At 39.7% G+C, this 26,642-nt stretch overlaps 1 protein-coding gene across 1 annotated transcript in view; it reads left to right on the top strand.

Annotated features, from left to right (window-relative positions):
* Positions 1-4,411: 4,411 nt before the first annotated feature.
* Positions 4,412-26,642, top strand: part of CYP2J2 (cytochrome P450 family 2 subfamily J member 2) — a 34,984-nt gene continuing 12,753 nt past the window's right edge. The window contains 8 exon segments of the mRNA XM_088022978.1: positions 4,412-4,621; positions 15,890-15,946; positions 15,949-16,062; position 16,503; positions 18,904-19,053; positions 19,454-19,614; positions 22,110-22,286; positions 24,325-24,466. Of these exon segments, the coding sequence (XP_087879104.1) occupies positions 4,412-4,621; positions 15,890-15,946; positions 15,949-16,062; position 16,503; positions 18,904-19,053; positions 19,454-19,614; positions 22,110-22,286; positions 24,325-24,466 (1,012 nt within the window).

Here is a 26,642-nt window from a genome sequence, read left to right on the forward strand (position 1 = left end):
TGCCGCCAGCTTTGCTTTTCTTTTTCAATATTCTTCTGGCTATTCGGGGTCTCTTCTGGTTCCATAGAAATTTTAGGATTATTTGTTCCATTTCTTTGAAAAAGGTGGATGGTATTTTGATGGGGATTGCATTGAATGTGTAAATTGCTCTAGGTAGCACTGACATCCTCACAATGTTTGTTCTTCCAATCCATGAGCATGGAATGTTTTTCCATTTCTTTGTGTCTTCTTCAATTTCTTTCATGAGTATTTAATAGTTTTCTGAGTACAGATCCTTTGCCTCTTTGGTTAAATTTATTCCTAGGTATCTTATGGTTTTGGGTGCAATTGTAAATGGGATCGACTCCTTGATTTTTCTCTCTTCCATCTTGTTGTTGGTGTATAGGAATGCCACTGATTTCTGTGCATTGATTTTATAGCCTGCTACTTGACTGAATTCCTGGATGAGTTCTAGCAGTTTTGGGGTGGAGTCTTTTGGGTTTTCTGCCTTTTCTGTTTTTAATTGATCATTTTATATAATTCCATTTTCTCTTTCATTTTAGCATATCAATTATAGTTTTTTTATTAATTGGCTGCTCTAGAGTTTACAATATACATGTCCAACTGATCCAAACCCACTTTTAAAACACTGCACTTGCTCCATTTAATAGTTTTCTTACTTCCTTCCCTTACAACATTTCATTATTCATATCACTTACTTATAAGCTATAATCACTGAATACATTGTTATTTTTATTTTGATCTGTTATTAGATCAATTAAGAATAAGAAAAACAAAAGTGTTATTTTACCTTCATTTATTTCTTCCCTGATGCTCTTCCTTTCTTTATGTAGACCTGAGTTTCTGACCTCTATCTTTTCCCTTTTTACTGGAGAATTTATTTTAACATTTCTTGTAAGGCTGTTCTAAAGATTTTTTATTTATTTATTTTTGAGAGAGAGAGAATGAGAGAGAGAGAAAGCACATGGGGGGGGAGGGTCAGAGGGAGAAGCAGACTCCCCGCCGAGCAGGGAGCCCGATGCGGGACTCGATCCAGGGACTCCAGGATCATGACCTGAGCCGAAGGCAGTCGCTTAACCAACTGAGCCACCCAGGAGCCCTCTTGTAAGGTATTGGCAGCAAATTCCTTCAATTTTTTTTTGAAAAAATCATTACTTCTTCACTAGAAAAGCTTAATAATTTAGGATTCACTTTCAAAAAAGCATATTAGCAAATATTAAAATGTTATACTTATAATTTGAATACTATAATATAAACACAAGACACAAACTATCCAATGTTAAATACTGATCTCCTTTGCTTGACTCTATGTAAATATTGAGTATTTTGTATTTTATAGAAAGGAATTTCTAGAGTTTTATCAATACTTATATTATGTACTATTATTCCTCATCAAAATCTCCATGAAATCTAAAAGGCTGGTATTAAGGTAGTTATTTTTTTCTTCTTGAATATTCTAAAACATGCCAGTTTATATTAGCCTTCAGATTTCCAGGGCGCTACAGATATACTAATACAGGACACACGAGTTTTTTTTTTTTTTTTTTTTTGCGCATTTAAGTTTGCTTTCAGTATGACAGAAATGCCTTCAACTTTCAGATAATAGGAAAAAACATCCTAAGCAAATAAAAAAGATAAGATGGGTCAAGTTATTTCTTAGTAAAACAATGCATCACATGAATCAATTTTTAAACTAAATCCTTAAAAGCATTTGAAAAACATTTGTGTCTTCTAATTGTCAATGTAATCATGTAGTGGAAGAAGATATAAGAAAAGTAATAGAAATTGTAAAAATCTCAAACCATTCTAATTCCTAAAATAAGGAATTTGCAAATTAAGAAATTATCATTGTTGTTAAAAACTAAGCCTTACTCAATCTCAAATTCACTTTAAATGCTTGACATGTAATTTAATATCTAAAAATTCTCTAGCTAAATTATTTGTTAATGCTCATAGAGTGTTACTTCTCTGGATAGACAGGATTCAACAACAGTTTTCAACTAAATGCTGAAAAAAATCACTTGATAGCTGTTATCATAATTACTGATTAACTTATTAGTGGCTTACCACTTAATTCAGGAATTTATTGGCATAGGTCCAATGAAGGGAATAACTTGATAATTTCTCATTGTGCAATTCTGCCCATTAGTAAAATTAAGAATTTGATATATATTCCACTTAGTTGCTTTACATGTTTCCATGTGTGTGATTTGACCAACTAAAAAAATGATTTGATCAATAACAACAAAAACCACATGTCAAGCTTTTTCCTTTTTCTTGCTTTCTTTCCTTTTCTTTTTTTTAAGAGCAACTCAATGATTTGGGAGACTGGTTAGTACAAGACAGAGAACATAGGAGAAAAGCACAAAGTGACACTGAACACCAAAGTCCAATATTTATCTCATATGGTTAAAACTAAGGATATTAATAATGTTTGTGCTATTCACTATTCTTTAGAACAAAATCAAAGCCATTAACTTGAGCCTGAGGTATACACAACCTTATGCAAAATACTTTTCACAAGTCATGTTATATATATATATATATATTTTAAAGATTTTATTTATTTATTTGACAGAGAGAGACACAGCGAGAGAGGGAACACAAGCAGGGGGAGTGGGAGAGGGAGAAGCAGGCTTCCCGCCGAGCAGGGAGCCCGATGCGGGGCTCGATCCCAGGACCCCGGGATCATGACCTGAGCCAAAGGCAGACGCCTAATGGCTGAGCCACCCAGGCGCCCAGTCATGTTATATTTTAAAATAGTAGGAACCAAATACCTGTACTGATTTGTGTTTTGACTTAATGGAACAAGAAGAGAACAATATTCAGCTAGGGAAGGTTATATTAATAGTGATAAGTTCTTAAAGTAAAAAAAAAAGTCTTCCTTTTCCTTTATACTTGCCACATGCTACACAATGCCCTGGAAGTATTCATGATGGGAAAACAATGTCAATCACAGCATTTAAACTTTGCTTTGGAAGGGACTAATGAGAAGCAAATTAGAAGGTGAGGCTTCATTGTTGTTTTTGAATAAGTGGTCTTCATTTTTCTTCTTTATAGAAGTTTAAATCAGCTTATTATAAATATAACTAAACATCAATTTTTGTGGCTTTCAGGTAAAGTCCAACACACTTCATTTATACAGTTTGTGAGAAGAGGTCCTGATTTTGGAAAGACAGAAAAGAGACTTCAATTCTGTTCTGTTCTATTTTTATTTTATGTAGACTGTGTATTTGTATGTTAAGCACATAAGTGTGTGCTATGCTACCTCAAAACGATGCTTCATGATTTGAGTATCTCACAAATGGGGAGACACAGGATGGCATGGAAGGCTGGAACCTGGGGCCCGAACCCTGTCTTGGGGCTTCAAAGGAGGAATCTCGCACAGCAAACCAAAAAGGAGAAGGACTAAGACATCTCCTTTCAATGTTAATTAAGCACCTGCTAAAGACTAGGCTCAGTGCTAGGGGCTTTGATGTCATGCTTTTTTTTTTAATTAAATTTTTTTTACATTATTATTATTATTTTAGAGGGCAGGGGCAGAGGAAGAGGGAGGGAGGGACTCTTAAGCAGCCTCCACGCCCAGCCCTGATATCAGGACCTGAGGGGAAATCAAGAGTCAGTGGTTTAACCGACTGAGCCACCCAAGCGCCCCTTGATGTAAATAATGCCTTTCAATCTTCAAAAAGTTACAAACACAGAATCTTGTTAAGATGTGTTGCAGACTGGTGGATTTATTTATTCACCACCTACTTGCCACTTAACCTCTAGGTCTCAGTTTCCTCAACTGCGAGATGGAGCTAAGAAGAGCATTTCCTGCATAATTTTATCAGAATGAAATGATTCATGCACAGAGGCGAGTTTAGGTAAGGGCCTGAGAAACACCTGGCGCTGCTGTTAGCATCACTGTTTACCTGGCAAGATTCCAACTGTTGGATGAGAGGGTGATTGAAAAACACAGAGCTCCAATGCTTGTGGTGCTCTCGGAGATGCACCGAAACCATAAACCCAAGAGCCCCAGTGGTCTCAGAGACAAGCTTTCTAAACAGAAAAGAACAACGCTCCTAGCCTGGCCTTTTCCAAGACCCGTACGGGCCCTCCCAAGAATTCAGAGCCAGGCTTCTGGAGGGCAGCCTGGCTGGCGTGGGGTTTGGGGTCCAGGAAAGGAAGGAGGGAAAAGGGAGGCTCACTCGGCGCTGCGAGAGGCGGGCGGGGCGAACAGCTGGGACAGAGTTCCCACCCGGTGTGCAGTGGGGAGGGCGGCAGGGGCGGGGCGGAGTGGGGACTACAGGGGCGGGGCGAGTTGGGCGGGGCAGGTGGGCGGTCCTGCGAGCTCAGCTGCAGGGACAGGCAGGGACAGGCAGGGACGTCGCCCACTCAGAGCACAGCCGAGGAAGAGGACCGAAGAGCCATGCCTGCGGCGGTGGGCTCCCTGACGGCCGCCGTCTGGGCAGTGCTCCATCTCCGCACCCTTCTGCTGGGTGCCGTCGCCTTTCTGTTCTTTGCTGATTTCCTCAAAAGACGGCGCCCAAAGAACTACCCGCCAGGTCCCCTACCTCTGCCCTTCGTGGGCAACTTCTTCCATCTGGACTTTGAGCAGTCGCACCTGAAGATTCAGCGGGTAGGAGCGGGCGAAGGTGCAGGGCTGTGCCCTCACCCTGACCTGCAGGACAGGGGCCATCCCGGGGATCGAGGGCGGGAGGCTGGGTGGCTGTGCAGCTAACGCAGGTTCCTTGATAAACCCTGGATTGAGCCTCAGTTTTTCACTGTCAACTGGCATGATTACACCCGCCCTTTCTAGAAGTGAAATATTATTCACTATTTGCTATTTAAGGGTGCCAGACATGTTACATTCTTTAACCCATTTAATTGTGTATCTTGTTAAATGTTATTGGAACATCCTATTGATAATATGATCACTTTGTCCTCTTTAATATTTTTGTCGGGGGGGGGGTTGTTGGGAAGCCGTACTTACCTTCTCGGCTGTATTTTCTGAGTGTAAAATGGTTAACAGTACTACCCAAATCCTCACCACTTTTCAGTAGCTGAGCCCCTCCCTTTCAGTCTCCTCTCCCTGCTATCTGCTCTCACTAAAGTAATTTGTTTTAAAAGTCCCTCTTCTTAAATTTTCTTAGTGCTTTCCCACTGCCTTCCAGAGTTAGGGATCCACTTGGAATTCTTCTTAACTCAGCCTCTTTCCACCTTTTTATAATCATGTCCCACCAGGGTTTCCCAACTCTGGCCCCTCTGATTTTCTTAAAATTCCCTCCAACATCCAACCCTCTCTTAAAAATCCTCAGCTGGCTTCCTGTCACTCAGCTAGGTACCTCTGCTACCTGTCACTACCTAGCTGAGTGACAACACGGTGGTAGGTGTCTGTGAAGGTTAAATAAAACCATCAATGGTCAAACATGGCTTTTAGTAGGTGCGCAACAAATATTAGTTCCCCTTTTCCTAGACATACCTAGAGCACTTTAAAAACATACTTCTATACTCAAGTACAGATGGAGAAGGTTTTATCACTTTTTTGGAGAAACCCCCAGTTGGTAACACTAAATGACAGGATTAGTCACAGAATTTTAAAGCTAGGCTCCTAAACCTATACGCTTGTTTAAGAAATATGTTGTTTAGGGGCTTCTGGCTGGCTCTGTTGGGGGAGTGTGCGACTCTTGATGTCGGGGTTGTGAGTTCGAGCCCCAGGTTGGGTGTAGAGATTACTTAAAAATAAAATCTTTAAAAAAAAAGAAAGAAATATGTTGTTTAATTTCCAAGTATTTGGAAATTTTCCTGCATTCCTTCAATTAATGATTTCTAGTTTGATGTCGCTGTGGTGAAACGACATATTCTGTATAATTTCAGGTCTTTGAAATTTGTTAAGGTTTGTTTTATGACCCAGGATACAGTTCCATGCATACTTGAAAAAATGTATGTGTTCTGCTATTGTTGGGCTGAGTGTTCTATATATATCAATTAGATCTCATTGGATGATCCTGCTGTTTTGGTTCTATACCCTTCTATATCTGACCTCTTATCTGTTGATTCTGTCAATCACTAGGAGAGGCATGTTGAAATCTCCAACTGTAATTGCAGGTTTGTCTATTTCTCAATTCAGTTCTGGTAGTTTTTCCTTTGTGTATTTGTCATCTCTGTTATTTGGAAGATACACATTAAAATTATTATATCATCTTGGTGAATTGACTCTTTTGTTACTACATATTGTCTCTCCTTATGCCTGGTGATTTTCATTGCCTGAACTTTAGCTGATGTGATACAGCCACACCAGCTCTTTTTTGATGATTATCTGCATGGTATATACTTTATTCTTTCACTTTTAACCTATTTTTATCATTATATTTGAAACAAAATTCTTGCAGACAGCATATAGGTGGATCATGTATTTTTATTTTTATTATTTATTTATTTTTAAGATTTTATTTATTTATTTGAGAGAGAGAATGAGAGATAGAGAGCACGAGAGGGAAGAGGGTCAGAGGAAGAAGCAGGCTCCCTGCTCAGCAGGGAGCCCAATGTGGGACTCGATCCCGGGACTCCAGGATCATGACCCGAGCCGAAAGCAGTCGCTCAACCAACTGAGCCACCCAGGCGCCCCAGGATCATTTTTTTTTAATTCTGCCAATCTCTTTTATTTTTTTAAGATTTTATTTATTTATTTGAAAGAGAGAGAGAGAGAACAAGCAAGGAGAGCAGTAGGTGGAGGAAGAGGCACACTCCCCACTGAGCAAGTCTCAATGTGGGACTCGATCCCCAGACCCCAGGATCATGACCCGAGCTGAAGGCAGATGCTTAACCGACTGAGCCACCCTGACATCCCAATCTCTGTCTTTTAATTGGTGGATTTAGATCATTATATTTAATGTAATTATCAATAAGTTAATACTTAAGTCTGCCATTTTATTATTTATTTTCTATTTTTCTCCTCTGTTTTTTATTCTCCTATTTCTCCTTTTCTGTCTTCCTGTGGGTCACTTGAACATTTTTTTAAGAATTCCATTTTATTTATAATGTTTTTTAGTATATCTCTCCATTGTGTTTAAGTGTCTGCCTAAGGATTATAAGAGGCACACATAGCTTAACGCAATCTACTAGTATCACCATTTTACCATGTCAAGTACAATATAGATACTTTACAACCATTACGTACTTTTATCCTCTCCTCCCTGCTTAAATATCATGTCTACATATATTGAGAACCACATCAGACAATATTATAAACTTGCTTTTAACTGTTAAACACTTTTTTTAATTCAAGAGGAAAATAATCTATTGTATTTATCCATTTACCCTTTATGTTGCTCTTCCTTCATGCCCAAAGTTCCACATTTTCTACCAATATCACTTCCTTTCTACCTGAGGAACTTTCTTTAGCCCTTCTTTTAGAGCTGGTCTGCTGGCAAAAACTTTTCTTAACTTTCCTTTACCTAAGAATGTCTTTATTTTGCCTTCATTTCTGAAGTATATTTTCACTTAATATAGAATTCTAGATTGACAGTTTCTTTCATTCAACATTTTAAAATGTTGTACCACTTCTTTCTGGCCTCTGTAGTTTCAAATGAGAAATTTGCTGTGATTTGAATTGTTGCTCCCCATAAGTAATAAGTTGTTTTTCTCTGCCTGATGTCAAGACTTTTTTGCCTTTTTTTTTTTTTTTTTAGATTTTATTTAGTTATTTGAAAGAGAGAGAGAGAATCTGAAGCAGAAACGTGCTGAGTGCAGAGTCTGACCTGGGGCTTGATATCATGACCAAGAAATCATGACCTGGGCTGAAACCAAGAGTCGGACACTTAACGGACTGAGCCACCCAGGTGCCCCAGGTTTTTTTAGTTTTCAAAGATTTGATTATGGTATGTCTTGGTGTTGATTTCTTTGAGCTTATTGGGTTATTAGATCTGTAGTTTGATCTCTTACCAAATTTGAGAAGTTTTCAGCCGTTATTTCTTCAAATATTTTTTCAATTCCACATCCTTTTTCCTCTCTTTCTGGGACTCTTGGACAGTGATGGTGCAAATGTTGGATCTTTTGTTATTCTAATATAGATCCCTGAGGCTCAGTTTTGTTTTTTTCAATCTATTTTCTCTGTGTTGTTCAGATTGGATACAGTCTATTGATCTGTCTTCAGTTTCATTGGTTCCTTTGTCATTCCTATTCTGCTGTTGAGTTGCTCCATTAAGTTTTTTCTTTGGGTTATTATATTTTTAAGTTTTAATTTTTCTCTTTGGTTCTTATATATATTTTTATTTCTTTGGTAAGATTTTCTATTTTTTTTAATTTTTTAAAGATTTATTTTATTTATTTGAGAGTGGGGAGAAGCAGAGGGAGCAGAGAGCGGGGGGAGAGAGAGAGAGAATCCTAAGCAGACTCTGCGGTGAGTGTGGAACTTACTGCAGGGCTCAATCTCATGACTCTGAGATCATGACCTGAGCAGAAATCAAGAGTCAGATGCTTAACCAACTGAGCCACCAAGGTGCCCCCAACTATTTTCAAATTTTTTGAGAATATTTGTAATTGTTTATTGAAACATGTTATAGCTGATTTAAAATCTTATTCCTATAATCCCAAATCTGTGTCATCTCAGTATTGGTATCAACTCATTCAAACTGAGATTTTCTTGGCTCCTGGTAAGGTGAGTAATTCTGGAATATATCCTGGACATTTTGTGTTTTATATGACTTGGGACATATAAATTCTTCCATTTTGGCAGAGAGTCAACCTGTTTGTGGTCAGAAGCTTACTTTTGTGGATAGTGGTTCAAATGTCAGTTTAAGTTATAAAGCCTCTGTAGCACTTCTGGTCTTCCCCACTTATGTGTTATCCAGCCACGGAGGACTCCATCCTGCATTCTCATCAGTGCAGGCTGGGGAGAATGAGAATGGGGACAAAAGACAACTCCCACCAGCCCTGGGTACGGTAGCCTCTTCCTTACTGCAGGGAGGATGGAAGTCAGAGATCTATCCATATCTGCTCCATGGGGAAGAAACGTCTCCTTATTTCTGTAGAAGGGTAGAAATTAGAATTGCCCCTCTTAACTCCTCCAGTTTGGGGGTGATGGTTACAGTTCAGCTCACAGACTGGGCAGGCAAGGGGCATCACCTTGTTGCTACAAAGGTAAGGTAAAGACAAGTTCCCACCCATGTTTTCCACTGATGCAGCCGCCATTAGGGTGGGGGAGAATCATCTTTTTTCACGGTGTTGCCTCCAGAACAGGGAAGTAGAAAGGTTAAAAAGTCTCTGTCCTATTAGGCCAGGCTTTTTCTGGCACTTCAGCTAGAGAAAACAGGACTTTCTTGTTATTTTTGCCTATGCTGATTAGGGTCGTGATTAGTAGAAGGAGTAAGATGGAAATGCTTTTACTCAATCTTGTCTGGAATCAGAAATTTGATCTGTGCCTTTGTTTTACCATTAAGATAGAGCTAATTAGAAAGGGTAAATGATTTGCCTGTCATAAAACTGGCTAGTAATGAAACTGAGGCTAGGATCTTCTCTGTGGCCTGATGTTTTCTCAAGTCAGACTGTTAAATTTTACTCCGTATAGGTTTGCATTTTTTAAATTTTTGGTTGTAAAACAAATGGAGTCAAATGGTTCATTCAGTTATAATGAAATTTATATTCTAGCAATTTGGAAACATTAAGTACCAACTATTTGCTAGGTCTTGTATCAGGATTTATATGTTCATTTTCATCTAATCTTCACAAAGGACACAGAAGCTAGGTATTATCTGGTGGTGGTTCCATTTTGCCACTGAGGAAACTGGCTGAAAACAATAAAGTCATTTGCTTGAGTTACTCAGCATAGACAATAGCAAAAGAAGGACTGGAATCCGGGACTCTTTGACTCTTAGACCTATTCTCTACTTATGCCACTTGACTTTTCATGATAGAGGATAATTGATTTCTTCATGAATTCATTTATTTAACACACATTTATGAAGTGTTTACCACAGGACAGTCACAGTGCAAAACAGTGTATGATGAAATGTGTGGTGTAGACTCATGGTAACTAAATGAGGTATCAGGAGATAGGATCATGGAGAATGGGAAGCCCTCGAGATAACCTCTTGTAGAATATTGGAATAAATTGGACTGAGCTTTAAATGACTGTTAGGCAAGTGGCTAAGTGGAGTTAAGGGAACAGGATATTTTAAATTTTTTATTTTAAATACTTTAAATACCCACGCACAAGTGGCATGAATACAACACGGCAGCAGCACAGTGAAGAACCGAGCGTGTTTAAATGGCATGAAGGGAACGTTCTTGTGTTATTTCCCCTATTTTCTAAACTCTCTCTATCATAGCTATATGACCTATTTATCTAAGTAAGAGAAAACTTTATGGGACCGAAGTGGGAAAATGGTAGATAAGGTGGAGAAATGTATTAGTTAGGATACACATTAAGCGCTTATAACAGAGACCCCAAAATGCAATGGTGTAAAAAACTGTTGAAATTTACCTTTCTCCCACAAATGAGCTCAGACGTAGGCAGGAAGTCCAGGACCGAGAAGCTGCTTTATACCTTGAGGTCATCCAAAAACTCCAGTTCTTTCTATGTTGGAGCTCTGGTCCTGCAACACCTTCGTGTGTGAGTTCTGCTCCACAGAAAGAGCAATAGGGAAGGTGGTGAGCAAGCAGCTTACATTTAAGGCTGAGACCCAGAAGGTGCACACATCGCCACTACTCCTGTACCATTGGCTACACCTGGAGAAGCTGGGAATGAGGTTTTTTTTTGATTGGGAAGTCATGTGGCTTGTTAATATTTAGGGAGTGCTGTCAGAAGAAGAGCGAGTATCTTCATCCTTTCATTTAAGGATGAAACCTAAAGAGTTAGAAAGAGCCCAAACTTTATGTGCCCAAGCTATGTGCTAAATCTCTGTGCCTCCTTTTCTGAAAACTGAAAATGCTTTCAGGATTGTTAAAAGAATCAAATAACCCCATGAATATCAATTTGTTGCCAGGATGCCTAGCACATATTTGATGCTTATTTCTATATCTATACTACTCTTCCCTCTTCTTTAAAAGTTGATAGCAAGAAATTCAAGGAAAGCCACTGTTGTTGCATATGAGGCATCCCCTGTCTGGCCTCCTTGCTGGATGGGCTCCATTATCCCACTCTCTGGCCTCTTCCCGTTCATTCCTTTGTCAATATCTTACCAGAGTCCCTTTGCTAAAATATGCTCCCAAATATATCAATAACAATAAATAACTTTATGATTAATATTAGTGTTAGGGCTAATCCTGCCATAACCTCCATTTTATAGATTTGGAAACTGAGACACAGGGAAGGCAAATAACTTGCCCCCCGATCACACAGAAAGTCACAAGTGGATTCAAACGGATTTGTAGGACTTCACAATCCAAGCTCTTAAATACTCACTTACATTATGTCTCCTAGTCAAACATCTCCAGACTTCTAATTACAAACAAAACAGGAATTTCAGAAACTATTTCATCTGGCATGAAGACTCTCCTCAATCTAGCTCAGATTACCTTGCCAGCCTTGTCTCCCATCTCCTTACTCAAAGGAGGAGATACTTTTCCCAGGAACCCATCCTAGCGCCTGGTCCCCCTTTGTGCTTCTGAACTTGCCTTCCCATTGAATGATTTATTGTACAGAATAGTAAAAATAAGAACTGATTATTTTTCCATATACTCCATTAGACTGTGAGCGGTTTTTTTTTTTTTAAAGATTTTATTTATTTATTGGGATCACTATCCTTCTGTTTGAAGTACATCATTTAGGATTTCCTTTAGAGAGGGTCTAGGGGTAACAGAGAGAGAGAGAGAGAGAGACAGGGAGAGAGGGAACACAAGGAGGCGAAGTGAGAGAGGGAGAAGCAGGACTCCCACCGAGAAGGGAGCCCGATGCGGAGCTCGATGCGGGGCTTGATTCCAGGACCCCAGGATCATGACCTGAGCCGAAGGCAGACGCTTAATGACTGAGCCACCCAGGCGCCCCAGACTGTGAGCTTCTTTAAGAGCAGATCCATGCCATACACTAGATTTTCAAAGGATTCTGTGATCAGAAAAGAGTAGGAACCATTGTTAATGATGCTTTATTCCTTATTTCCTTAGGTCTGTTTTCTTTCCCTTCCCTTCCCCTTTCCCTTCCTTTCCTTTCCCCCTTCCCTTCCTTTCTTCTTTCTTTTTCTGTTTCTTTCTTTCTTTTTTCTTTTCTTTTTCTTTCTTCTTTCTCTTTCTTTCTTTCTTTCTTTCCTTTCTTTTCTTTCTTTCTTTCTTTCTTTCTTTCTTTCTTTCTTTCTTTCTTTCTTTCTTTCTTTCTTTCTTTTCCTTCCTTCCTTCCTTCCTTCCCTTTTTCTTTCTTTCTTTCTTCCTTCCTTCCTTCCTTCTTTCTTTCTTTCTTTCTTTCTTTCTTTCTCTCTTTCTTTCTTTCTTTCTTTCTTTCTTTCTTTCTTTCTTTCTTTTCTTTCTTCCTTTCTTCCTTCCTTCCTTCCTTCCTTCCTTCCTTCCTTCCTTCCTTCCTTCCTTTCTTTCTTTCTTTCTTTCTTTCTCTTTCTTTCCTTCTTTCTTTCTTTCTTTCTTTCTTTCTTTCTTTCTTTCTTTCTTTCTTTCTTTCTTTCTTTTTCTTTCTTTCTTTCTTTCTTTCTTTCTTTCTTTCTTTCTTTCTTTCTTTCTTTCTTTCTTTCGAACTTGCTATAAAAGCAATACAGGGGCACCTGGGTGGCTCAGCCAGTTAAGCGTCTGCCTTTGACTCAGGTCATGATCCTGGGATCAAGCCCCATGTCAGGCTCCTTGCTCAGCAGGGAGCCTGCTTCTCCCTCTGCCTGCCATTCCCCCTGCTTCTGCTCTCTCTCTCTCTCTGACAAATAAATAAAATATTTAAAAAAGAAAAAAGTAAATAAAAGAAATAAAAGCAATACAAACACATTAAGAAAACATTTAAGAATACAACTAGTGAGTGAGAGGGAGAAAATCTTGCCCCTCCTTGTGCCAACCCAGCCCCCCAAACATGCTGAGCAATTCCTCTATAGGATTTGGTATATATCTCTCCAGACTCCTGTGTAATAAAATAAAAATATTCCCATTCATAACTTTTTATTAGAGCTTCTACCTACCAGTGAGTAAAAAGTTGAACTTCCCAATTAAAAAATAGAAGACATAAACAGACAATTTTTAAAATATATTATACATATATATTAGGGAAAAGATGTTAAATCCTAGTAACATATAGAAACGGCATGCATTTTTTTGTCTATTAGAATGATATGTGCACGCATACACACACACACACACACACACACACACACACACACACACACACTGCTCAGGGCTGGTCAGAGTTCAGAGGACCAAACCTTCTCCCCCGCTGCCCAGGAAATGAGAATTGCTACACTTTTCCTCTTTTCCTTTTCCTCTCTTTGTGTCTTTGTTCTGTGGGTTTTTGAGTTTAAGAACTTAGAAGTGGAATGTCTCCCAGTTGTCTGTCTCTTGGGTATCATGGTTCAAGCTCTTGTCTCACTAACCCTCCCTTCTAATTTTTCTTTATTCTCAAGATTAATTTTCTTCCCTTATTATGTAAGTACTTAATCCCACATTTGGAATTTTGACCATTTGTCTTAAATTTCCTGTCTCCTATTACTTTTGTCCACCTTTTATAGTTCCTGTGTGAATTCTTTTCTCTTTATTTTTCTATTTTCCTTTCTGATATTAAGCCTATTTTAGCCTCCTGAATCATCGTATTTTTAACCTCTTTTGGTCTCTTGCTCTCTCATTTTTGTAGTGACTTGGGTTATTGTTGTACATTGGACAGTATGCTCTACTTTATGACGTCTTCAGATGCCTGGTGTGTCACATTTACATCCTGTAAAGTGATCGGCAGGATGATGAGCACAGTGCATGCGAGAACTGTTAGACACCACCATAGTCAATGAGGGTGCTCTGGGAGGTCATTTGACCTATCTCTGTTTACAGTTGACTATGCTGTGAGAGTTTCGGGTCCAGTTCTTCTGGACTAGAAACGTACCTGGGCAGAGAGCTGGTAGAGCTGAAACTCTGAAAGAGTTCATTTCAGTAAATACTAGTGGAGTGCTATGTCCCTGCCAAGTACAAGATTCTAGGTTGTATATGCACATTGTCATATATTCTGAGATTCTAGGTTGTATATGCACATCGTCAGTTAGGAGTCATTTAGCTTAACCTGAGATTTTTAATCATTCAAAAAAAATCCTTTCTGAATATTCAAAATTAGTCAAGAAATCCTTTTTATAAAGCCCTAAGAAATTCATCCAGGCAGTCAGCAAGATGAAACAAACAAACAAACAAAAAGCTTTTGCTTGATTTTCATGGGCCCATTCCTGCCATTTCTAAGCAAATCTTGGCTCCACCCTTTCCAGCAAGATAGGACATACTGTGCTAGAGATGAACAAAGATTGATGGAAGACTCTGGGCTAAAAGGACAAGGGAAGCATTGAGTTCAGGCTTGGTTTTTAATGTGGGAGCAGGGTGGTGGAAGGAGACTGGTGTGATCCATTGCATTTGCTCTGATGAGGGTCCAAGGCCCTGAGAGTAGCAAAGGGGAGCGTGAATGCATAGGGATTGGGAAGGAGGGGCCACAGACATGTGGAGGAAATGGAACCCTTCTGCTTGGTACCACTGCCTGCAACTAGCCACAGCCCGGGTAGACGAGAGGCAGGGGTAGGATCTACTCAGAGTCATCTCTTGAATGAACAAGTCAGGAAATACCTTGATTAGTAGCCATTCACTCATCCAACCCACTTGCACATACCTGCATATTTGTGCATACTTGTGACACACTACACACTTTTCCATTCTTCCCCTCCCACTCCCTCCCTCCCTCCCTTTCTTTCCCTCCCACTAAACTCTAAGGGCCTGGTGCCTTCTCAGGCTCATGTCTTTGTCCACAACTCACACATAATGCCTGACAAATTCCCTCCACCACTCAATAGCTTTGTCACCTTGGTGACATTACTTGGGCTACGACTCAGTTTCCTTTTCTGAAAGACAAGGAAAATCATAATACCACTGGGTGGTTGTGAGCTTAAATGAAATAAACAGTGAAAGGTGCTTCACATGGCACCCAGTGTCCATGTGCCTTCCTCCAGCACATCACCTATGTGCTCTCATCCTCTCTGTTGCCATAAGCCCAATCATTCCTCAGGGACTCAAGCAGCTGTGTGCCAGGTACCAGAAAACCAAGTGCCTTTCACACTGTTGCTTTTATTATTCCTCACCAAACCCTTTGAGGGAGGAATAATTCTTTTCTTTCTGTAGCTGGGGCTCAAAAAAAAAAAAAAAAAGTGAAGCAACTTTCCCAAGAACCCACAGCTAGCGAACCATAGAGCTAAAGTGCCCACATAGCTCCAGAACTAGAGTGCTTTTCTGCGTAACTGGCCCCAACTATGACATGAATTTTCAGTCATCTAGCACATGTTGAGGAAGGGGACATTCTTTTCTACTTCAACAGTTATGATTTGCTAAAAAGTCCATGCTTGCAACCCCAGACTTAAACTAAGTATATCAGCCTTCTTTGGCTAGTCACATATTCTGAATTCTCTTCCCTCACTAGACTCTAAGAGGCTTCAGGGTTGGAGACCTTGTTTGTTTTATTATAGTTACATCTTCATACCTTTTTCTTGGGAAAGTGGTGGATGCTCACTCAATTTATGTAGGTTGAATATATGAATGAATATTTATAAGGAACATCCACATCCTGTAGTGAATTCAATCCGAGTCTAGTTGAGAGAAGGGGAAAAGGAAACAGGGTAGAAAAGTTGCCATCATGCCAAGGTGCACACTGACTCTCCTCGGTACAAGATCTTCCCCAGCTATACATATATCCTCCATTCCTAGACACACAGACATGTGCATATTCAACTGTGCCTATTTAACTATTTTTCAGTTTGTGAAGAAATATGGAAACATTCTGAGCACGCAGCTCGGTGACTTGCCTGTAGTTGGATTGACTTGCCTGTAACTGGATTGCCCTTGATCAAAGAAGTCCTTATTGACCAGAACCAAGTCTTTGTGAACCGCCCTATGACTCCTATCCGAGAACGTACTTCAAGAACAATGGTGAGTGTCTTAACCAATGTAAGATGGCTATGTTTGATATTTTATGGCCTGTTAAAGGTGCCTCTGTGACTATAATTCTCCAACACTCTCAGGGAGCAGGCCCATTATAAAATTCCTGAAATTAAAGAAAGCTGGATGCTAGATGCCCACATTTCCCTATTGAAGGCACCCCCTTAGAGAACTTGGCAGGTCCTATCAGGGATTTGGAAGAAGCTGTGTCTCCTGCATGAACTCACTCTGGACACGCTGATGAACAAGTAACTGCATTACTCAGTGATAGCAGAGGAAGAGGCAATGCATTCTTGCTCTCTCTTTCTGCTTCGTCCTCCAATCTCTTTCCTTAGGCAAATCGATGTAGATCTGCTTCCTTCTGCTGCTTATGTAAGTCCCTCTTCTTGCCTCAAGTTCCCTATGCTGTCTTGGTAGGCCTGTTCCCACAGGGTATATCAAGCCTTCCATTCTGTGTTAGAACAGTTTGGCAAGAATACTTAAAATTATCATTAAATAAATGCAAACACTACTCTATGTTGGCTAACTGAACATAATAATAAAAATGCATAAATAATAAATAAATAAATAAATAAATAAAATCTCTGTAAAAACCCCCCAAAAATTAAAAAAAAAAAAGTTTTTTTCAGTTTCTTTATTGGTTATATAGATATAATCAAGTTTTTTTCTGTTCTTAGTTTTAGTAATTATTTCTTAGAAAATTCATTTTACAAATAAACAAATAAATAAATAAATGTAAACATTTAAAAATCTAAATGGATAACTCAAATCTAGTACTCTACCCAAGCACCGTTTTTTCAGGTGCTTCCCAATTCCTTTTTGAAATAGTTTACCTTCCAACTCTACATCCACTCACTCCATTTATTATGTGAAGCACAGTGCTAGGCACTCTACCCACACAACCATGAGTAGTGCAGATAAAATCCATGTCCTTAGGTAACTTATATTCTATTCAGAAAAACAGTATCAGTTAGCTCTAATAACTTAAAGCATTAGTCTTATTAAGATATGTGCAGGATGCATTTATTAGGGGGAATCTAATCTAGTCCTGGGATTCAAAGAAAGCTAATGTAAATAAATGGCAATCAATTTAACAAAGTGAAGAGGCAATCGGGCAGATGGAATAGAACAGGAAAAGTCCCTGAGGTGGGAAAAAGGACAACGAACTTGAGGAAGTAAAAGGTGGCCAGTGTGGCAAGTACAGGCATTAAATGGAGATAACTAAAGGAAGATAAAGCTGCTGAGCTTGCCAAGAATTGTTCATGCAAGTTCTTGTTAAGGGTGTTGGGTTTTATGTTAATAACAATGGAACCTCTTAAATGATTTTAAGGAGAGAAAGGAATCACCACATTTACACTGTACATTTTAAAAACTTATGTAGGTTGCAGTGCAGAAGATGGTATACAGGGAACAAGAGACTATGGTAGCATTTTAGGTTAGAGAAGGTTGTAACTTAGACTAGGGAGATGGCAAGAAATGACAATAGAGTAGACTAGACCAGGCTAGTAGCAGTGAAGGTACATGAATTTAAAGTATCCAGGGGGGTAAATCCAATAAGATATGATGACCCAAATAGAGGGAGAAGGAAAGCAGAATGAGGTACTGAGGGAGACACCCAAGTGGGTAGATGATGGAAGGAGGAATATTTGGAGGAGCACAGGTTTTAGCGTTTGGCTTGGGTGTGGAGTTGTATGGAGAACATCATGAGTCCAATCATGGGTATACTGAGTTTGAAAGGCGTTTAAGTGGGCAAAGTCAGGCAAACAGTTGTGTATATGTGTCTGGAGCTCAGGGACAGAAATAAGTTGTCACTATCAATAGATGTTATTTAAAACTTTAGGAGTTGAGATTTCCCAGGAATGGGGTTTCAGGGAAGAAGAGAAGAGGCTTTATACCTTATCTTGAAGAACTCCATCATTTTAAAATTTGATAGAAGAAGATGAGCCCGCAAAAGATATGAGAAGGAGGAAAATCTGGAGGGTGTGCTGTCCTGAGCACCGCTGGAAGGGAGGGCTTCAGGAGAGAAATGCCTCGTGCTGCTGAAAGATCAAGAAAGATAAGGTTGAACAGTTTCCCTGGATTTGACAAAGATGGCCATCTCATGGAGATGGGGGAGGCCAAAGCCAGGCACTAAAAGGAGTTGGAGAGTACTCTGGAGATGAAGAAAAGAAAGGAGGGTGGCCTTATCTGTGTTGTAAAACAAATGATGAATTGTTGAACATAACAAGTTGTTGTTGTTGTTGTTGTTTTTTCCTTTGCCTTTCCATGTGCTCTGCTTTCTGCATGGAATAGTCACTCTTCCCTGCTTTCTTGAGTCATTCCTTCATCTTTCAAGGTCCAGTTTAGATAAGACTCTCCTAGAAAGCTTTGCCTCCTTTTGAGTTGTGATTTGTCTTATCCATGAGTGCATTCTTAGTATGCAGCATAAAACAAGAATTTCAGTATACTTATGTGACTAGTAATCAAAGCATGGGCTTTGGAGCCCGGCAAACCTGAATTTGAATGCCTCTCCAGCTGCTGTGACCCTGAAAAGTTTATCTTTTGTGCCTCAGTTTTCTCGTCAGCAAAATGGGAGAGGGAAGTAAGGATTATACCTATCTCATAGAGTTTCTGTAAGTGCTAACTTACATAATGCAGTAAAAACACTCAAGTCCCTGCACTAAAAGCAATAATGCTAGCCACTCTATCCACTACCTTGGGATTATTTCCCTGAATAGTTTAAAGTGGCTTAATGCCCTTCTTCTTCCCACCAATACGTATTTCCATACCATTTGCCAGATATTTACATAATAGAATAAGAATACCATAATGTTGGCTTTTTTTTTTTTCCAGGATTGATCATGTCCAGTGGCCAAACATGGAAGGAGCAAAGAAGGTTCACCCTGGCGACCCTAAGGAATTTTGGTCTAGGAAGGAAGAGCTTAGAGGAACGCGTTCAGGAGGAAGCCCATCACCTCATCCAGGCGGTAGAAGAAGAGAATGGTGAGTTGTTTCCTAGGACAGGTGCAGGAGATTGTGACTCATTCATTCACTGAACAGATACTTATTAAGTGCCTAAGGACTTAACCTGTGCCCAGCACTATGCCAGCCACTGAGAATATTACAGTGAGCAACTAACCATGACCCTGCCTTCATGGAGCTCTAGGATTAAGCACAAGAAGACTGGTATTAAACACATTACTGATTTTAAACCCTGGTCGTCAGTTTGACTCCCCAGGTATTGACCGAGTACTTGCTACGTGTTAGACCCTGTGTAGCGGGCTGTGGCCAGAGCCTCACAGGCAGTACTATACTCAGTATGGTAAATGTCATGTAGAGCAGACTCTCAGGAGAAAATAGAAACAAACTAATCTAAAGGTTCCGTCTCTTGTTTCACCTCCAGGACAGCCTTTCAACCCTCGCTTCAAGATGAACAATGCAGTTTCCAATATTATTTGCTCTATCACCTTTGGGAAGCGCTTTGAGTACGAGGATGAACAGTTTCAGGAATTGCTGAGGTGGCTGGATGACGTCACGTGTCTGGAGGCATCAGTGAGATGCCAGGTAAGGGGTTTTCTCTCTACATCTTGGGTAAGAATATTGGAGCTGATGTCAGACACAGATGAGTTCTTACTAAAATATCACTTTTTTTGTTTAAGCTGAAGTATCACCTTTTACAATTGACTTCAACTCAAACCTATTTAAAATCAATCTGTTGACTTTAGTGTTTTTTGATAATATTATTGGATATTTACTACGTACAAAGAACATTTCTAACATGCATGAGAAGTGTAAAACTTGACATGCCATACACCTAGACACCCGTGTTGTTTCTTCTAAAAGCACGATGTTGCCGTTGCCCTTGAGCCCCGCTCCTCTTTGTCCTTCCTTAACCCAGCCACTCTGCTGCCCCAGAAGCACTCTTCTGCGATTGGCTTCTCCCTCAGCAGATTATCCGCAGATTTATCTGTGTCAGTTGCTCCTTTCTTTTTGAAATTCTGAACAGTTTTTCATTGTATGACTACGCCACTGTTTGTTGCTCTATTCTCTATTGATGAACATTTGGGTTGTTTCCAGTTTGGGATGTTATGAATAGCTGCCATGAACATTCTTGTACAGTTGTTCATCTGTGGACATGCCCACTCATTTCTCTTGAATTTATACCTGGACACAAAAGACGCCTAAAGGTTTCAAAAGCAGTTACACTGCTTACATGCCCACATCCACACTTGACATTATCAATCTTCCTATTCCATAGGGTATAGACCTTTGGGGTTCAAACTTCACCCCTTCCTTTGGTGGACCCTGCTCTCCATTTTGTCCCGCTGGGCCTGTGAGTCTGTCAGAAACTCCACTCTTCTTGGTGTCTCAACCACTTTCCTGGATTTGGAGACACTTCTGTGGGAAGAGTGGCGCTATTAGTGCCACCTCCCTAGTATCTAGAAGTGGATTTATTTTTATTTATTCCTGACAAGCATCTTTGCCTGGAACTTTATGGACCCATCGTATCAAAACCAATAAACCAGTTAGCGTGAGTCCTGGCACATTTAAAGGGTGTAATGAATGTGAGCTATTATTATTATGATTATTGTCAGAGGTATTTTTGAATTCCTTGTTCTCATCTCTAGTCACAGTAATTACCAATTCAATAATTCCATGTTCTTCAGCCCTATTAAGACAGGAAGTCATGAGAGTTCAGTGGGTACCCAGCTGATTTTCCCAGGGAAAAGTAATTCCTGACAGCCTAAGAAGGGGCAGTAAGGTAAGGTTATTAAGCATTTCTTGGAGTCCCAAGCATCTCAATGGACAAATATACATTCTTTATCTCAGTTAATTTTTACCAAAAACCCCTTTAAAGATGAAATGAAGCATCATGGTGTGTACAAGCAGATATGGGAATGTGTAAGCAAATCCAGATAGTGGTCCACTGGCTCTGTGCTAGGTGCTGTATGGATCTCATGTCATTCAGTCACCGGAATAATCCCAGAGCCCCATTGGCAGCTAGTTAAAATAAGAAGCAACAAATTGTATCATCATCATCATCATCATCATCATCACCACCACCACCACCACCACCACCAAACTATTATAGCTAGAAAACAGCAGAGCTAACAGAACTGTATCTGTCTCATTTTAAGTCTAGGTGACTTTCCATTATGTCATGCTTCTTTCTACCAGATATTATTAGAGAAGATATTTTTAAAAATACTTTATTTCAGTAAAATATGTCTTACCTACATGAGGATTGCATCATAGCGGGGCAAATACACATACATAAGACATGTATATATATATCTTACACACACACATATATTAGTGGTAATTACCATGAAGGAAAATGAAACAGGATAAGGGAATGGAGAGAGGGTGGCAGGGGTCCTTACAGGATCATCAGGTTAAGACCACACCAAGGTGGTGACATTTGAGCAGCACTTTAATGAAATGAAGGGCTGGAGTTATACAGATTTCAGAGGAAGAGCGTTCTAGGGAGAAGGAATAGCAAATGCAAAGGCCCAAACAAGAACATCCTTGATGTCATCACAGAGGCCTGTGGGTGAGTGAGAGAGATTAAGATGGCGGGGAGTAATAGCAAAGGAGGTGACAGGTGTGGGGTGGGGAGCTGGTACATGCAGAGCTTGTATGTCAGGAGAATGATGCAGAGCTTTGTCTGAGAGTCATAGAAAGTCATTGGAGGATTGAGAGCCAAGGAGTGAAATGAGCTGATTAAACTATTAAATGATGCCCCTGGCAGCTCTGTGGAAAACAGACTGGGAGTGGGTTAAGAATGGAATCAGTGAAGCTGATGGAGTCTATCACAGCCTCCAGGTAAGAAATGCTGCTGGTTTGTACTAGGGGACAACACGGCGGGGGGGTGAGATGTGGTGTGAAACTGGATACACTGTGGATGGAGTGCTGAAATGCTTTGCTAGCAGGAGAGAAAAGTCAAGGCTATCCAAGGCTTAAGAGCAAGTAAATGAAAGATAGAGAATATCGATTATTTTGTCTTGAAAAACGGGCATCCAATTGTCTCTATGAGTGTTTTGTTTTTCCTCAATTAGCTCTACAACATCTGTCCATGGATTATGAAATTTCTTCCTGGACCTCATCAAACACTCTTTAGCAACTGGGAGAAACTGAAATTGTTCATTGCTCATATGACTGAAAACCACAGGAGAGACTGGAATCCTGCTGAACCAAGAGATTTTATTGACGCTTACCTCAGGGAAATGGAAAAGGTAAGGGAACCAAAGTTGTTCCTTTGTTCTTTCTTTTTTTTTTTTTAAATCATGACCTGAGCCAAAGGCAGACGCTTTACAACTGAGCCACCCAGGTGCCCCTGTTTCTTTGTTCTTAAGGAGCAAATGGGGGTATACTAGTGTCCCATTGCTGCCGTAATAAATTACCACAAACCTGGGGTTTCTAAACAACACAGATTTATTCTCTTACAGTTCTGGAGGTCCCAAATCCAAAATCAGTTTCACTGGGCTAAAATCAAGGTGTTGGCAGGGCTGGTTCCTTCTGGAGACTCTAAGAAAGAATCTGTTTCCTTGATTTTTCCTTTAGAGGCTGCCTTGGCTTATGGCCCCTTTTTCCATCTTCAAAGCCAGTATGTAGCATTTTCTCTGCTTTCATCTTTACATCTTCTCTTTATGACCCCCTTGCCTCCCTCTTATAAAGACTCTTGTAATTACTTTGAATTATCCAGAATAATCTTCCCACATCAAGATTCTTACTCATACCTACAAAGTCCCTTTTGCCATATAAGGTGATATCCACGGGTTTCAGAGATTAAGATATGGACATCTTGGTGGGTCATTATTTAGTTTATCACAGGGGAGTCAAAATAGAGGCAGCATTTCATAGAGTATAGGAGCAGCATTAACTCAGGATTGACAAGGTAAGTAGAAATAAAGATAGGGGTTGATGGGCACTGGGTGTTATATGCAACGGATAAATAACTGAACTCTACATCTGAAACTAATAATACACTAGATGTTGACTAATTGAATTTAAATTAAAAAAAATAAGTTAAAAAAAAAAAAGACAAGGGTTGAATGGTATTTGGCTTGAGGCCTTGGGGATGCCCAAATACTGCCTGTTCATCTTCTGTTCTCTGCCCTTTACCCGTATCTGAAGGAGCTATATACAAAAGGAAAACTAACAAATGAGCTTCAAAGGACTCTTTCATTTTTAGTTGGACCTGTGCCCAGTTGCCTGCCCCTTCCCTCAACCCCCAGCACAGAACACAAGAAAATGCTGATTTGAATGCCAGAGTTCAGGCTTAGGGGCCCGAGAGGAACTTTTCCTTTCCTCCCTGATCTTCCTACCATCCACTTTCCAACATTATCGGAAAGGTGCAGGGAAAAGCCAAATTGGTTGTATATAGCCTTTAGCACAGTACCTCTGTGGTCAATATACATCCATGCATCAGTGTCAGTGTCATAATCTTTCATCACATTAGTTGAGCCTCCTCTTGGAATTGACAGGATGGTGGATTTCTATCCATCCCCTCTTTTATTTCACTGTATTGGATAACATTAGTAGAAGCATTGATCTCTCCACAGAGGAAGAGACTTCACTTGCTAAATGTTGTGCAGGTATGGGGGCCACGCATTGAGAGGACTGTTGACAAACTCAAGCTTCCAGGGGAAGGTGATAAAGATGATGGAGTGCTGTGAGGAGTGGTTGATGGAATCAGAGTGGTTTCACCTAGAAAGGAAGAGATTAACAGGGAGATATGAAAATTGTTTTACATAAGAGGAATTCAGTTTATTCTTCCTGGTATCAGTACAAACATGTGTTGAGTATTTGTAACGTGCTCTTTATATCTCATGTAACTCATAATGCCATCTTAAAGGGCATGTGTATTTCATTTCTATTTTCTGAAACAGGAAACTGAGGTGCAGAGAGATTAAGTGACTTGCCGTAGGTCATGCAGATAGTGAACGACGTAGCTAACACTGGAGTCCAGGCCTGTCTTTCTACCAAACTGTTTCTCTTTCCACTGTACTAATAGATTCTCCTAAATTTAGGCATAAACTAAAGAATTGTCTTGATTTTTCACCCACCAAAGCTAACAAAAGCTTCCACTACTTGGGGCAGGAGGATGCTAGTGATATCGCTGTAACAAGCCTCTACCTCTTAAGATGGCCAAAGGGAAAGATATTTTTCCTGAGGATCTTTTGTTCCAAGTTCTCGCCCTAGGATGAAGCCCCTGTGTATTGTAGCAACCAAGAACCAACTGAATAAACCAGTAAACATTGTGCTTTCTAGAATAGGGGCAATGCTACTTCAAGTTTCCATGAAGAAAACCTCATCTATAGCACCCTGGACCTCTTCTTTGCTGAAACAGAGACAACTTCAACGACACTGCACTGGGGTCTGCTTTACTTGGCCCTCAACCCAGAAATCCAAGGTGAGCACATCAGTGAGTGTGCCTGGGCCAGGACAGAATGGTGCCTCCTGGAGCATACTGCCCCCAAGTTGGGGCTAGAAGATAGCGTGGTAGAATGAAAAGATAGGACAGTCATGAAGTGATGTGGACTTAACGGGTACCTTCTTCGGTTTTTCTGTTAGGATTCTGATGGGTTCACATCATACCAATATAACAGAGTCCCTGCCCTCAGAAACTCAGAGTCTAGAGGGGAAACAATGAAGTCAATTGACATTGTGGTGAGTTCCAGGAGAAGACTTATATTCTTACATGAAATCTAGTTACAGCCTTCCATCCTTTTAAGTAATGTCTTTCGTTGCCCTGTGGATAATGTTCAAACTCCTTAGTCTGGCATTATCATGCTCTCTGATGTACCTCCTTCTGTCTGTCCAGCCTCAGCTCCACCCATCCTGCATAGTGGTCTCACTAAATTACATGTTGTTTCCTTTCCACTGTCCTTATTTATGCCTCTGCCATCAGGCCTGCTCCTCCCTCTACCAATTGCGTAGTTCCCCAATTTATCTACATGGTCAGTCACCAGGTGCACTTGAAGAATCTGCTCAAATACAACCTCCTCTAAGATGTCCCCCCATGCTTGTAGGAAACTCCTTCCTCTGAAGATGACTTTATTATTTGGATTATTTTCCTCCTCTAGAGATGACCTAACATACCTCATACCTCCACTACTGTACTGATTGCACATTATTCGTATGTCTTCCCCAAAGACTGTTGTCCATTCAAAGACAGTGACTGTTATAATCTTTTTTTTTCCCTCTAGGATCCAGAACAGTTTGAGCATATGAGAGATGGGATATTAGGATACAATTTTTCAAACTGTGGGTAACAGTTTATTAATGGGACATAAAATCAATTTAGTAGATCAAGACCAACATTTTTTCCTAAAATAAAAATAGAAGAGAAAATATCAGAGTACTTCCCATGTACTAAGGGTAAGTTTGTTCATGAAACTTTATTTCTTTCCATAATTATAAATAGAAGTATGTTTTATATGTGTGTATATTTATGTTTATGTGTCTTGAATCATGAGGTAAAATGCTTTCGGAACTATGAATTACATTTTCTAAAAAGTTGAAAAGCTACCTCATTTTAGAATACAGATTTGGCTTCTGTAACAGGGTCTCTAAAATAAGAAGAGCTTAAAATTACAGATGTTTATACCCATCTTCATAGCAACTTCCATCAATGGAAGAATGGATAAACAAAATATGGAATACCGTGGAATATTATTCAGCCTTAAACAGGAAGTAAATTCTGACGCATGCTCTAACATGGATGAACCTTGAGGACATTATGCTAAGTTAAATAATACAGTCACAAAAAGACATATACTGTATAATTCCATTTATATGAGATTTCTAGAGTAGACAAATTCATAGAAACAGAAAGTAGAATGTTGGTTTCCAAGGGCTTGGGGTAGGAGAAAATGAGAAGTTATGGTTTAAAGGATGTACAGTTTCAGTTTTTCAAGATAAAAAGTTCTGGAGATTGGTTGCACAATGTGAATATATATATAACATCATTAAACGGTATGCTTAAATATGGTTACCATGGTAAATTTTGTGTCACGTATGTTTTACCAGAATTTTAAAAATGTTTTAAATGGCCAGTAAAAAAAAATTCTCCTCTATTTCTCTCTAAAGTTAAGAAACCTAAGCTGGACTCTGCAGAGCCCTTTGGGTTCTAAGCTCCTTCCAATATGTTGCTCTGTTGTGTCTAGAATGATGCCCTTGTTTGCAAGCTCAAAGATGGCTCACCTCAAGGGCTGCCTTTCCACGAGTAGGAAGGGAAGAAGAAAGAAACGCACACCCTTCCTTTAAGAACATGTTTTAAGTATTAAACATCCCTTCTACAGATATTCTGTTGACCAGAACTTAGTCACATGGTCATACTTAGTCACAAGGGAATCTGGGAAATGTAATCTGTAGCTGGGCAACCGGGTATACAGCTAAAATCCCTATTATTGTAGAACAAAAGAGGAAAAGAGGTATATTGGGGCACAATTAGAAATTTCTTTGATTTGTTGGGTGCTCACCTAAATCAGTTCATGTAAATCTCAAGACGTAAGAGGAATGTAGATTATCCTCACAAATAAGAGAAAACTGAGGCTCAAAGAGTTTCACTTTCAGGAGTAATGTTT

The sequence above is a fragment of the Eumetopias jubatus genome, unplaced genomic scaffold, assembly GCF_037043125.1.
Source record: "Eumetopias jubatus isolate StellerSeaLion01/CBP00866 unplaced genomic scaffold, mEumJub1_p1.0 scaffold_4, whole genome shotgun sequence".
NCBI classification, from domain to species: Eukaryota; Metazoa; Chordata; class Mammalia; order Carnivora; family Otariidae; genus Eumetopias; species Eumetopias jubatus.